General features: G+C 40.3%; 1 protein-coding gene across 3 annotated transcripts in view; it reads left to right on the top strand.

Moving 5' to 3' along the window:
- Positions 1-966: 966 nt before the first annotated feature.
- Positions 967-14,761, top strand: part of JHY (junctional cadherin complex regulator) — an 89,299-nt gene continuing 75,504 nt past the window's right edge. For all 3 annotated transcript variants that reach the window (XM_045860358.1, XM_045860357.1, XM_045860356.1), the window contains exon 1: positions 967-1,307. In XM_045860358.1, the coding sequence (XP_045716314.1) occupies positions 967-1,307 (341 nt within the window). The remainder of the gene's footprint in view (positions 1,308-14,761) is intronic.

Raw genomic sequence — 14,761 nt, 5'->3', positions numbered from 1 at the left:
TCAAGGCGGGGAGGGCTCACTTGCAGTGACAGCCTTAACAGAGTGAGAAGAGACCCCAGCTATTGTTCAGGCCGATCTCCCAACACCCCCTGGGGCAGCATCTCTTCCAGGTAGGTGGACATTCAGCCTCTGCTGTGAATTGCTCAGTGGTAGAATTCACAAGATGGCCAAATCTTTTGTTGAATAGTTAACCATTTATATATATATATATATATATATATATATATATATATATATATACACTGTATTGAGGTTGATCTCCCTGTAACGACCCCCTAAATTACACATTCTGATCTAGTAGCAACCTGGATACCAAAAAGACCTCCCAATGACGAAGCTAGCCAGTGCAGGTCTAGGGGTCTAGGAACCAAACAGCTTCCCTCTGTACAGTTCTGACTATGGAAACCACACTCTTGCTCTCTCTGCCTCCTCTGCTTTCCAGAAGACAGACCATGAACCTGTTTTATTGTGTCCATGAATACAACTGAACAATGGCATATTTGTACCAGTGCCCTGGGTATTTGAAATAAGGCCATCAAAGTCCTGTCCATAATTACCACTTGGCATGTCCAGGCTTATCTGTCAGAGGGCCTTGGAAGCTGGAGAAGGAATGTGCTTCCACAAGCCATTTGATTTCCTCAGTGAAGTAAGTGTCCCTTGATTACCCAGGCTGGTTTGAAGCTCTTCATCACATGTATTCCTCCAGAGAGAAAAACACAATGATATTGCCAATAGACCTTCCTCTCACACACAAAAGGGTGCATATGAAAGCCTGCAGATAATACAACAAGGTTTTTGTCCTCATCTAAATTTTTGATTAACATTGCAATTAAAGAGATTTCAGTAGTCACCGAGTAACATAAATGTAATTTTTTTAGGTAATGCTTTTGTGAACCACAACTTTAAATATTCAGCCAACTGCTCCTATCAACAAAAGTATCCCTGTTAATTTTTGTATTTTTCAAGATGAGTCATAGTAAATTAATTCCCAAGCTATCTGTTCAATCTCCTGTCTATCATGCCAACTTAAAAGTTCAGTCCACAAAGTTACCTTTTAAGAAAGAAGACGAACATCTGATTTCAAAAGACTCCCTGGAAGCTGATTCAGAAAGCCTCACTCAAGAGGTTAATTCCCCATCTGAACTTGAAGACAGAATCCAGGACCACAATGTGGAGACCGACAGCTTGGAGGAGGAAAGCCGTCCACAGGATAGCCTTAGTGAGACAGAAGAGGAAGCAAGCAGAAAAGCAGCTCAGGTGGCCAGCAAGGACAACCTCCGTTCTTGGGATAGTGGCATGAAAAACAGGTAAGAAGCTGTCTTGTATAAGATACCAGTGCTTTCTGAAATGTTACATAATTACGGGCCATAATGCTGTTTGAGAGTGAGGTCAGGCCCCCATAATGAGCCTGTTATGTGTGTGAGCTAGGTCTCCATGCATCAGATGGCAGCTCAGAGCCAGGCTTTTGGCCATAGTCATTGTTTATATTAAAAAATATGCAAAAGGCAAGGAGAGGTATTAATAAGGGCATTTGCTTTTCTTGTGTTCCTTACTTCCTGTCCATATTCCAAGTGTCTCCACTGCTAATATAGAAAAGTGCCATAGCTTGGAGTCAGGTGGCCTCAATTCGGTCCAGGCACTGCTGTTTAGTGTATGATGTAGAATAATTACTTATCTCTTTCACATCTCACTTTTTCTTACCTGTTAAATGAACCATCTTGTCTTTCTCCTAGGACTGCTATAAAGGTCTGTAAAGTACATTCTGGGGTTAGGTACCTCCCCCAGGGCTTATATAATCATATAAAGATTCAGTTGCTAATAATCAGTATTTTTGTATCCTCACCTCAGGACATTTTTTCATTGCCTTTAGAGAGAGGAAAGGGGAAAGAGAGAGAGAGAGAAAGGGAAACATCAACTGGTTGCCTCCTGTATGTTTCCCAACCAGAGATCAAACCCACAACCTGGGTATGCGCCCTGACTGGAAATTGAACCTGCAACCTTTTTGGTCTACAGAATGGCGCTCTAACTGAGCCACATGGCCAGGGCTCTAATAATCAGTGTTGATGAGGCATTAACTTTATGCTATGAGCTACCAAACTATAAGGAAAAATAAATTTGTGCAATATTAGTCCTAGTTTTAATGAAAATGTAAATGTGATAGAATATAGAAGTTAAAAGCTATTGATTAGAAAGATGTTTTAGTGCGGTGGTGAAGTACATAGAGTCTGAAACAGACCATGGGGTTCAGATTCTTCCACTTACTAGCTGTATGACCTTGGCCAAGTCCACTTAATCTCTCTGTGCCTCCATTTCCTCATCAGTAACAATGGGATAATAATAATGGTTACTTTGCATAGTAATTGTGACACTAACATAAATTAATATATAAAATATATAAAGTACTGAGAACAGAGACTGACTGTGTTGTATATGTGTTAGATTTTTTTTAAAATTAGGGGTAAAATATATTCAGGAAAGTTTATTGACACTCCTAGAACTTGGGTGGGTAGGGTTTTGGAGACAAGGTAGACTTGGCAAAACAAAACAAAACAAAACAAAACAAAAGTGATGTGTGTGACATAGTAAGGAAAACTGCTTGATGGCAGAGGGTCTGTTCTCAGTGTAGGGAAGGTGCGCTGAGTAGGGGCCTGATCATAGAGGCCATACTAGAGTGAAAACAGCTCCTACTCCAACAGGGCACCAAATACAGAACTCAGATGACTCATCCAGGAACACAGTCACAGCAAGGGCTCAGGGCTCTTTTGGAACAGAATTTGAGCATGGTCCTCAGCCTTTTTTTTTCCATTTCTTCTTTCCATCCTTCTTTTATTCACTGGGAATGTTGAGTTGAATCAAGTTTACAGGGGATCTCAAAATACATTACAAGTGAAATTCTGTCAATAAGGCACAGCCCCAGTGCTGAGGGCAACAATGGGCTCAGGAATGCTTTAGGCAGCCAGCCACACCTGGTGACTGGAGGGCCTGCCAGGAGGAAAAGATGCAGGTGCCTGGGGAGGGCAGTGAGGTAAAGCAATGTTTTTATTTAAATTATATTTTACTGATTATGCTATTACAGTTGCCCTGATTTTCCCCCTTTGTCCTCCTCTAACCAGCACCCCCCACTCCCTAAGGCAATTCCCCCACCATGGTTCATGTCAGTGGGCCATGTGTATAAGTTCTTTGGCTACTCCATTTCCTATACCACACTTTACATCCTCAAGGCTATTCTGAAATTACCTATTTGTACTTCTTAATTTGCTCACATCCCACCCATTCTGTTACAACTCCCTCCCATCTGGCAACGATTAAGACACTCTCCTTATCCATGATTCTGTCTCTCTTCTTCTATTTGCTTAGATTGTTTTTTAGAGTCAATTGTTGATAGATTTGTATTTTTTGCCATTGTTCATAGTTTTAATCTTCTTTTTCTTAAATAAGTCCCTTTCACATTTCATCTAATAATGGTTTGGTGATAAGCTCCTTTAGTTTTTTTCTTGTCTGGAAAGCTCTTTATCTGACCTTTGATTCTAAGTGATAGCTTTGCTGAGTAGACAAATCTTGCCTGTAGGTCCCTGCTTTACATGACTTTGATTTTTTTTTTTTTGCCAATTCCTCTAGTTTCTTTTGAGAAATCAGCTGAAAGTCTCATGAGAACTCCCCTGTAGGTAGCCAGCTTCTTTTCTCTTGCTGCTTTTAAGATTCTCTCTTTATCTTAAAGCTTTGGCACTTTAATTATGATATATCTTGGAGTGGTGCTCTTTGGGTCTATCTTGTTTGGGACTCTGTGCTTCCTGGACTTATATGTCTATTTCTTTCATCAAATTACGGAAGTTTTCCTTCACTATTTTTTCAAATAGATTTCCATTGCAGTCTCTTTCTCTTCTCTTTCTGGCACCCCAATGAGGTGAATGTTGGACCTCTTAAAGTTGCCCCAGAGCTGCTTATACTATCCTTATTTCTTTATTTTTTGGGGGGATTCCTTTTATTCTTGTTTGATTGCTTGTTTTTTGCTTCCTTATGTTCCAAATCAGTGATTTGATTGTCAACTTCCTCCACTCTACTGTTGTTTCCCTATAAATTGATCTTTATTTCAATTAGTGAATCCTTTGTTTCTGACTGAATCTTTTTTTTCAATTGGTTGTTTTACTTATTTATTTTAAATATATAATCTTCATTATAATTTTTTACATTTAGTACCTTATACCCCTATCCTCACAGCAGTCACTACACTGGTGTCCATATCCATGAGTCCTTTATCCTTTTTAATCAATCTCTCCACCCTCTAACCTCCCCCCGCCCTGCCCAACTAGTTGTCACCTGTTCTCCATCTATCACTCTGTCTCTGCTTTGCTTGTTAGTTCAGTTTGTTCATTAGATTCCACATATGAGTGAAATCATATGGTATTTGTATTTATTTGTATTTCTCTGACTGGCTCATTTCACTTAGCATAATGTTCCCCAGGCCTGTCCATGCTGTTGCAAAAGGTAAAATTTTCTTTTTTATGGTCAAGTAGTATTCCATTATGTAAATGTCCCATAGTTGTTCTATCCACTCATCTATTGATGGATACTTGGGCTGTTTCCATATCTTGGTGATTATAAATAATGCTACAATGAGCATAGGGGTGCTTATGTTCTTTTGAATTAGTGTTTTCATTTCCTTCTTATATATTCCCAGAAGTGGGATTGCTGGGTCAAAAGGTAGATCCAATTTTAATTTTTTGAGGTATCTGCATACTGCTTTCCATAGTGGCTGTACCAATCTGCATTCCCACCAACAATGCAAAAGGGTTCCCCTTCCTCCACATCCTTACCAGCACTTGTTGTTTTTTATTTATTGATGATAACCATTCTAACAGGTGTGAGATGGTAGTTCAATGTGGTTTTATTTGCATTCTCAGGTGGTTAGTAATGTTGAGCATCTTTTCATATGTCTATTGGCCATCTATATGTCTGACTGGATTTTTTTATGTTGTTGAGATCCTAAGTTCCTTGAGCATCCTTATAACCAATATTTTGAACCCTGCATGTGATAGATTGCGTATCTTCCTTTTGTTTACTTCTTTTTCTACAGTGTTGATCTGTTCTTTCATTTGGGCCATGTTTTTTGTCTCCTCATTTTGGCAGCCTCCCTGTGTTTGTTTCTATGTATTAGGTAGAGCTGCTGTGACTCCCTGTCTTGGTAGTGTGGCCTAATGTAGTAGGTGTCCTGTAGGGTCCAGTGGTACAGCCTCCCCTGTCACCCAAGTTGGGTGTTTGAGTTATGCCCTCTGTGAGGGCTGAGTATACTGTCCTTTGTAGTTGAGCCTTGGTTGCTGTTGGCAGATCAATGGGAGGGATTTACCCAAGCCAGTCAGCTACAAGAATTGCCTGTGACCACCGACCACCAACCTCCACCCTCTGTAGATGATCAGCTGTGCAGGGGTAGGGTGGTGGTACTCTCACATGGTCTGTAGCTGTCCACTGGGTACACAGGCTCTGGGGTTTCCTGGGTGGTGTAGGCCAAGGTCAGCCACCACCTGTGTTTTGCTTGGGGCCATCCTGCCTGAGCTATAAAGCAATCTGAGATGGCTGCTACTTGTGCTGGGCTTGGAGATTCACAGGTAAAGCCAAGCTATGAATCTAGTCTGTCTGCTGCTAGTGCTGGGCCTGGGGCCACTTAGTAAGAGGTATGGGGGCTGGGGGCTCACTGAGGCTGGCTGTTGCTTGTTTGAGAGGATTTAGAAGTTGTGAAGCATGAGCCAAGACCAGCCATTCATATGGAAAACTCTCTGTTAACAGCTTGGGTGGGTCTATAAGTTATGTGGGATCACCAGGGTAGGGCAAACTATGTTAGTCAGGTTGATGGAGTCTCAAATATGGCACCTGCCTGTTCTCTTCATGAGTGGAGGGCTCAGAACAAGGACAATGGTTTCTACCTGCCTTTCTGTATGAGAGAAAGCTGTCCCCCAGCTCTTGCCTCGATGCCAGACACTTCAGTTCCCCCTTGTATGCCTTTGGTGCCTTTCAAGCTGTTATCCCAGTGCTGGAGCTCCGAGGGAGTGAATCTGAGTAAGTCCATGTGTGGGTTCTTTAAGAGAAACTGCTTGAAACTACAGAAGTTTCTTCTAGAAATGCAATTCCTGCTGGTTTTTGCAGCCAGAAGTTATTGGGACTTATCTTCCTGACACTGGAACCCTGAGCTGGGGGCCTGGTGAAGGGCTGGGACTCATGGCTCCTGAGATATTCCTCCCAAATTTTTATCCACCACATGTAGCTTTGGGACCAGCCCATTCTATGTCTCCACCTCCTACCAGTCTGGATGGATGTGATTTCTTTAATTCTGTAATTGTCAGACTTCCATTCAACTTGATTTCTGATGGTTCTGAGTGATGGTTGTTCTATAATTTAGTTGTAATTTTATGTGGTTTTGTGAGGAGGCGAGCCATGTTTACCTATGCTGCCATCTTGACCAGAAGTCCCTAGCAATGTTTAAAGAACATTATTCTGCAAGCTGGCACATTTTGAATTAGAAGATAAACACACAAGGGACAAAGAGACTGCCCATGGTAAATTCCCAACAATGTTGACAACTATTAACATAACAATATCTCTTTGTATAGACCCATCTGTAATTTCACTTAATTCTTCATTGTCATGCTGTGAGAAAGTACAGTTACACATTCCCATTGTGAGATAAGGAAAATGAAGCTAACAGGTGAAGTAATTAGTCTAGTGCCATAGTGCTGTGAGGGGATATTTGTTGTTTTGCTCTTGATGTGGTTGTTTTCTTTTTTAATTTTGACAAAATTCTAACCTAGAGAACAGTATAGAGAAAATGGTTATAACCCTATTACCATATTTGTTTCAGATATATATTTTTAAAGACATAAGTTTTCTTGCTCCACATCCCAAATCCATTGTCCTGTTTTCCCCCTCAGAAGATAACCAATACATAATCCTTCTTAGCACTCTTTTATTCATTTCTGTCGTGGGTAATTTATAATTAGTGCAGATTATATATATGTATATATAACATACCCATGTGCGCGCACACACACACACACACACACACACACACATGAATTGGTGACAGATTAGGAATGATGACTGAAGGAACAGGAGAAGCCAAAGACCACTTTAAAGTTCTAAGCACAATAGCTGGCATTTACAGCATGCTTATCCTGGCCCATCACTGTGCTAAACACTTTACATGCATTACGTCATTTAATCCTGTGGCGGCTCTGGTAGGTGGTCACTATAATGATCCCATTTTAAAGGTTGTAGATGAGGCTTACAAAGGTTATATTATACCCATTTATTACATCTAGTGAGTGGTGGAACAGAAAACTCAGGCAGTCTGACTCTGTGCTTTAAACCATGTTTTTCTTATGGCTGTAATCTAAGGGAGTCATTCTCTTGGTGACAAACAGTAGCCATTTTATTTACAGAAACGAGAGCATTGGAAAGGGAAGCTCTTTGGCAAGGAACAGGTATTCTTGTCTGTACTTTAACATGAAGAAACCAGGACAAGGATTTATTAAGTGACCTCATTTCCCCAGTGTTGAGTTTTTCCTCTTTGAGTCGATGCTCAGAGACCCAATGCTCTTTAACTTTGCTCTTTACCCAAGGACAATGTAACTACCACTCAATATATTTGAAAATAAAAAGTAATACAAAAATAAAAATTATGGTTAGGGCCTTGGCCTTCTGATTTAGATTTCCTTAAATAATGCTATTATTCTTTGATTGATTAGCCTTGGAAATGTTTAATGATAGATTATAATCCCCAGGGTTAGAATGGGTTATACATTGCACAGTAGGAGGACAGTTCTCCACTACAAGGAACACAGAACTGAAGCATTCGGCTAAATTATGCCTCAGAAATAATATCCATGTGAGTGTTTAGTCATCAGCCCTTTCTCTGCCTACTTAGGTCTTGAGAGTTTGCCTGGGTGTGTTGTCGCTCAGATCTGGTAGTTCATGAGCCATGAAGGAGATAAATTGATATCATTCTCAATATAAAATTCAAGTATGCTTTCATTTCTGTAAGGTAGATGGCATTCTGGGAATTGTAGTTCAAAAAAACTAGTCAAAGTCTGGTCTTAAATCCAAGGAAAATCTTCTTCTTGCTTTTATTAACAACATTTATAAAAGCTGCCTCACAGGGGAGGTTAAGAATAGTATAGAAAATGGAGAAGCCAAAGAACTTATTGACATGAACTAAGTGGGGGGAATGCTGGAGGAAATGGGGGTACCGGGTGAAGGGGGATAAAGGGTAGAAAAAATGGGACAACTGTAATAGCATAATCAATAAAATAGACTTAAAAAATGAAATAAAACTTGCCTGACAAATCCATTGAGCCCTGCTCTTAGGTTTTCATGTTACTAGAACCTCCTCCAAGCAATTACTCCTTTTACCTCACCAGAGCCAAGCCATAGTTCAATGTACATGGATTAGAGAAAACATTTTTCTTAACAGAAATTGGAGCTGCACTGACTATAGTGAATGATTCAAGAGTGGAGGGAGGGTCTTCACATGACTGCCCACCAATGCCACTCCAGAACTAGCCTTATGACCTTCGGCACTCATGAAGAAGAGATCAGTGTCATCCTAGAGCATTAGAAATAACTGCTTCAGTTGGGGCCTTCTGAAACCCTCTATATTTTTAAAAAATCAGAGAGCAGCAGTACAGTGCCTAGTGTATGTGTTTGTATATGTGTGTAGTCTTGTTCACAGGCACATGAAAGTGTAATTAGCTACCATTTGTAGAACTATTTGCTTTATGCATGCTGTCTCATTTACCCTACAGGGGCCTCTTAGATAGACACGATTATCCCCATTTTGTGGCCAAGGCACTGAGGTCCTGGGAGCTGCATAAGTGTATGTAGTTGTTAAGAGGCAGAGGCTGAGCCTCTAATTATATGTATCTAGATAGGTGATCAAGGCTAATCTGATAAAAGATTCCATTTTACTATCCAACAAATAGTAACGGTATAACAATTTTAATATGGACTAAGCCAAGGCCAGAGTACAGATGCATGTAGAATTATTCTTTTTATTAAAGTCATCCAAATTTTGAAGGACTCTGTGTCCCCAGAATAAATGAGCATTGATCGTGTCTTTCTTAGGGCAGCAGAGTCGTAGTAGCCTCCGTTCCTCCTCCTGTCCTGGCAGATGGAGCTGCTCGTTCCTCAAGGTCCGCAGGTGTCTTCCTCTCACCTCCTGGGAACCACCGCCTGCAAAAAAGTTCCCCTATTCTGTCTAATAAACCTCCTTGTGCCAGAAATTACTGGGTGAGAGAAAGTCAACATGAGCAATTAAAAATTAAGTTGAATGGTCAGAATTGTCTGAAAGTAAGAAAGAGACTCAGTATAACAGCCTGCATTTTTTATTGTTTTATGGAGGTATATAATTTTTCCACGCAAATGCTTCCCTGTGTATTGTTTCAGATTAATAATACCACAATCAGGTGGAGTATTGAATGATGGTTTCTAGGACCTAAACAGCAGTACTAGATAACCAAGATGGATAGTGGGTAAGGACCAACACTCAGCATGTTCACTACCCCTCAAATTTCCCAGACTGCTTTGTATAGCACAGTGGAAACACTTAAGCTGAGGATAGACTACTTTCTCTCATAGGTGTAGAGATTTTATTTTTGTTTTTTTTAACTGATGGGGAGCATAAAAATGACACTTGAGGCTAGGTCTATTATTCTATTATTAAGAACATCTGAGAGTTTCCAGGAGTCAACTTTCATTTTTGGGGGGTTCTAGCAGTATTCATCTATGTTGATTTCTATTTTTAGGATAGATTGCTATCAAGTACATTACATTACACACCTTATTTTAGGGATTTCACACAGTATTGCAGGGATAGCTACTAGCATCGTAGCTATTTCAGATCATACAGGAATAGTAAGTATATCAGACATGAGACTTTTGGTGAGAGGTACTAGTTATTCCTCTTCTGTGTCCATTCATTTGCCCCTATTCTGTACTCCTCAGAGCAGGCATGGTGCCATTGTAACAGAGGAGTAGTCAGAGGAGGGATTAGAGAGTACTCGAGGGCATGAATTGTGTCTGTTAAGGGCAGAGTCCTTGCCAGAAAGCTACAGTCACAGGGACTCCTCAGGTTTATTGCCTTCCGAGAACAACCATTTTGTTTCTATCTTATTTCAAAACAGGGATACATTACTACATTAAAATAAGTAAATAAATAGTGAGTTTGAAACCTTACAAAGTATAATTTAAGTTTATATCACCGGCAAGCCCATGAGTTCATCAGGAGAATTAAGAAGATTGATACTATCCTGGCTGGTGTGGGTCAGTGCTGGTGTGAGTGCTGGCCTGACAACCAAAGAGTCATTGGTTCAGTTCCCAGTCAGGGCACATACCGGGGTTGTGGGCCAGGTCCCCAGTAGGGGGCGCATGAGAGGCAACCACACATTGATGTTTCTCTCTTTCCCTGCCCCCTGTCTAAAAATTAATTAATTAAAATATTTTTAAAAGGATTAAAAATATTTACTAAAATATTAAACTAAAGGTATAGTTTAATTCATGACCTTTATGGTTTTCATTTATTTCCACTCTGTGATGAGTTTGAAAATAGAGAAAGCTGTGATAACTATACTTTTTAATGTGTTGAATTTAAAATAAGTGCTTTTCCCAACACTTCACCATAGATTGCCAAGTTTTACATGATAGGCCCAACCCAGTTACTAAAATAGTGGAGTTTTGGAGCCATTGGGATTCTTAAAGTTCAGCCTAGTCCCCTTATCATACAACAGGGGAAACTGGCGCCTAGGGTCAGGGGAAGACTCACTCCAGTTCATACAGCTGTAGTCAGTGGCAAAACCCGGCCTGGGACCCAAATGTTGAGACCTGGCCCCCGCTTTTCCCATGACATCACAGCCACCTTGAAACTTCAGTGCTGTGAACATCTGGCTTTTAAAATGCAAGAAATTCTATCTAAAGAAAGTCCATTCATTGGTTATGCTACCTAGAGAAAGTGTAACATCCAGAAATTTTGTAAATCTGGGTCCCTGACTCTTCGCCCTTATTTCTAGAGAATGAAATGAACAACAAAGCCCCCCTAGTTTGGCAGAGCTCTGTCAACTCTCACTGAGTGCGAGGAATTGTGTTCTTATATGCTGTGTCAGACAGCGTTTCCTTTGCGAAAACACAGTGTTTGCTGCACAAAAGGTAAACTTAATAGAATTGAGGAACTGGAATTTCACATTGCAATTGCTGACATGCCCTCCTCAGGCCGTTTATTTTCACTGGACTCACAGATTGTCCTTGAACCAAGACTGTTCCTAACAAGTCTGATAATGTGGGACAAATATCTGGTTATTTCTCAGCCATAAACTTGTTGTCAAAAAAAAAGAAAGGATTTTAAGTGGAATTATCTGGAGTATGTAATTGCTGAAAATAAAATTCACTAGATGACAATCCAGTCCTCCAGTCCCTTATATTCCCGTGGGTGGTCTTCCACCTTCAGTTCATTGAACCACCCTTTTTCTATTAGAATGTTTAATTATTTTGTCAGAGTAAATGCCTGCATTAAATGAAATATTCTGGATTGTAAAGATCCTTCCAAAGCATTGCAGTGTATTTGAGGAACCATTTTATTTCATAATTGCAAAAGTCATTTTTTAAGCATTTGGGTTTTTTTTCATTTGATTTACTTAAAAGCTGTTGATAAAAGATTAAGAAGAGCATAGAATTCAGAAATCCTTAGAAACAGTTGTCAATTTTATAGTTCTTGAAAAAGCATTAAAAACTTCACATTTAAATAAAGATCGAATTTGCTCTTCATATGCATGAAAGATTTAATGGCATACAAATTGGCAATAATTGTTCTATTTAAAAGGATTAAATTAAACCTAAATCAATAATAACATGTGCAGTTTCAATTTAACCGGCTACTTTAAATAAAGTAGCAAATAAATAACTGCTAAATGATTAATAGCAATGCTTTTATTCACCTTCTCAACAGACAAAATGGCCAGTTATTGAAAATTTTATTATGTGTGCAAAGGATGTTAATTGTGCTAGAAACATGTTCTAATTTTAGTAATTTTTTGACTGAATACTATACTGAAAGTGAGGCTTTTCATTAAATGGAGATTTTATTTTGCTTTGTTTGAAGTTGTCACAGTCATTAATCAAATATGGTCCATTAAAGCCAGCAAGTGTCATGGCCCATGCATGAGAGACCCCCGCCCCTCCCTCCCTGCATCCATTTCTAACCCGGCATCTGAAGAGGAGACCTGGCATCTGTTGTCTGAACACGAACAAAAGCGTTTCGTGCTCACTGTTGGTGTAACGCTTCTGTCGAACGCAGAGGGAGAGAGGTGCATGTTCTGTGTGGAGATGATTACTGATGAAGGAGCACTTCACACTCGGTCTGTCCCCGCGTGTTGACCTGGACCACGCAACACAATTGAGCAACTCATCGCACAAGCCCAGCACAATGGGGTTCTTTAGTGTCGTGTTCTATTTCCACCATTAGACTTGCTTCTGTAAAGGATTACAGCTTTCTGTGCTGGTGATTTGGCAAAACATAACCTCCCGTTTGTACCAACATGTGATTTCCATCGAGAAAGGGAAGAGGGAATATTGTGAGATAGTCGACACAGGTGTAAACGGTAAAGTGTGATTAATGCTCTGTTAAGAGCTGCATTTTCAGATTCTGTCTCATATACATACATTATTAGAGTGTATCTTCAAACGATTGGTTCAAAAATATTTTTCTTAGCCAAAGTTATTCATTTTGTCTGATTTGTTTCAAAACCCTCTGTAGTTTCTAGATTCTACTTTAAACATCACTCTTGCTTTTATGGCATTTAAGAATGGAAATTTACTGGTGTGGCTCGGCTGATTGGAGCATTGTCCCAGAGACCAAAAGGTTGTGGGTTTGATTCCTGGTCAGGGCACATACCCAGGCTGTGGTTTTAATTCCTGGTCACGGCGCCTGCAGGAGTCAACCAACCAATGTTTCTCTCTCACATTGATTTTTTTTTCCTTTCTCCCTCTTTCTCCCTTCCTCTCTCGTTGAAAACAATGAAAACAAAATGTCCTTGGGTGAGGATTTAAAAAACAGAAATTTGTTGAGGCTAGAATTTCTGAAGGTCTAAGTAGTTTGATTCTCCTAGTTTTATCTTCCTGACCACTTTTCAGCAGTTCTTAAAATATTTTGTCTCGAAGAGACACTGACATTTCTTAATTTCATTTCCTAAATCACAGTTTTGACAGATCTGTCCATGACGTTTAAGTTGTGTTAAAAACTGGATTTTTAAACGTGTTAATTTTTTCAGGCCACTAAGTTGCCACTTAGTGCGTCACAAGACAACTTAGTACCCTAGCGATAATGTAAGCTCTGGGGAAAGAACCCCCAGAGGCCCGTCAGCAGGAAGCACAGTACACAACAATGTGGCCTTGTGGCCACTGAAGGTAATACACAGCAAGCCAGCGACCAATGAGAGAGCTCACTGAAGCGCCCTCAGAGCTCACCCTCACCAGGTCCTTACTCTGTGGGCATAGTCCTAAGTTTTATGCATTTATAAATTTGCTTAATCCTCTCAACCACACTCTGAGGTAGGTAATATTATAAACCATATTGTGTTATTGATAAGGAAGTAGAGGCACAGAGAAGTTTATTGACTGGCCCATACACACACAGGAACTGGTAGCACCAGGGACTGAGTGCCAGTAGTTGGATTCCAGGGCCCTTATCTTGAGATGCTCCGCTATGGCTCTTCTCAGAACTAGAGTACTCCCCGTGGTCACTCAGAGAAGCATGGCACCGGGGGAGTCCCTGGGACTGAGGAAGGTCTACACCATGACTGACTAGATGTCATGCCATTGTCAGCTGGTGCTGATTAAAATGATGACCAATCGGAGTGCCAGTATTTTCAGTGGTATTACTGCACAGATGGAACTCGGAATCCATTTCCTTCAGTCATTGAAGATCAACTACTTTTCTTAATAGTAGACATTCCTTGGTTATTGAGTCTTTTATCATAGGATCATAGAACAATAGAGGTGGAATGGACTTTGTGATGTATTCTAGCAACTGAATCTGCAAATAAGAGGTTAACATATTTTCAGTGACAAACAAGGTTATGTCCTATTTTAAATACCCATAACATTCTATATCTCTTTACCTATCTAATTTGTTAATTGATCATTATAGTTGGTACAACAAGCCGGTCTTCCTCACTAGCACTCAAGGTCCATCAGCCTGCTTCTATTTTGCTTACCACTCCATCTTCAGTGCCTAGTTCTTGGGGAGCCACTCAGTACATATTTGTTGACTGGCCAACTGACTAACTGATCAATTCACTAACTTCCATGAGGCAGGCCCTGTGACAATGTGTGCTTCACTGCCACCTTTGGGAACAGCTACATGATTAAGGGCCACCTAATGGACAGGAGCCAGGTCCTGGGACAGACTGCCAGGTCTATATCCCAGCCCTTCCATTTGTTAGCTCTGTGGCCTTGTGAAAGTTACATAAGCTCTCTAAGGCTCAGTTTCTTCATCTATTAAATGGGGATAATAATAGTACTGACCTCATAGTGTTGTTCTGGGAAAAAACTAAAGATTCACTCTAAGCATTCCCTAGATCACCACCACGTCCTTCCCCATGACTAAGAAGCAGAATAGTGATCCCCATGAGATGAGTCACTTTGAAAGGTCACCAGCCCCTACTTTAAACACCGTGAAGGACTACACGTTCTAACACCTTCCAACCCCTCAAAACCCTTACAACCT

The sequence above is a fragment of the Phyllostomus hastatus genome, unplaced genomic scaffold (genome assembly GCF_019186645.2).
Source record: "Phyllostomus hastatus isolate PE091 unplaced genomic scaffold, TTU_PhHast_1.1 phas_scaffold_193, whole genome shotgun sequence".
NCBI classification, from domain to species: Eukaryota; Metazoa; Chordata; class Mammalia; order Chiroptera; family Phyllostomidae; genus Phyllostomus; species Phyllostomus hastatus.
This window is presented reverse-complemented; position numbering and strand designations above follow the sequence as displayed.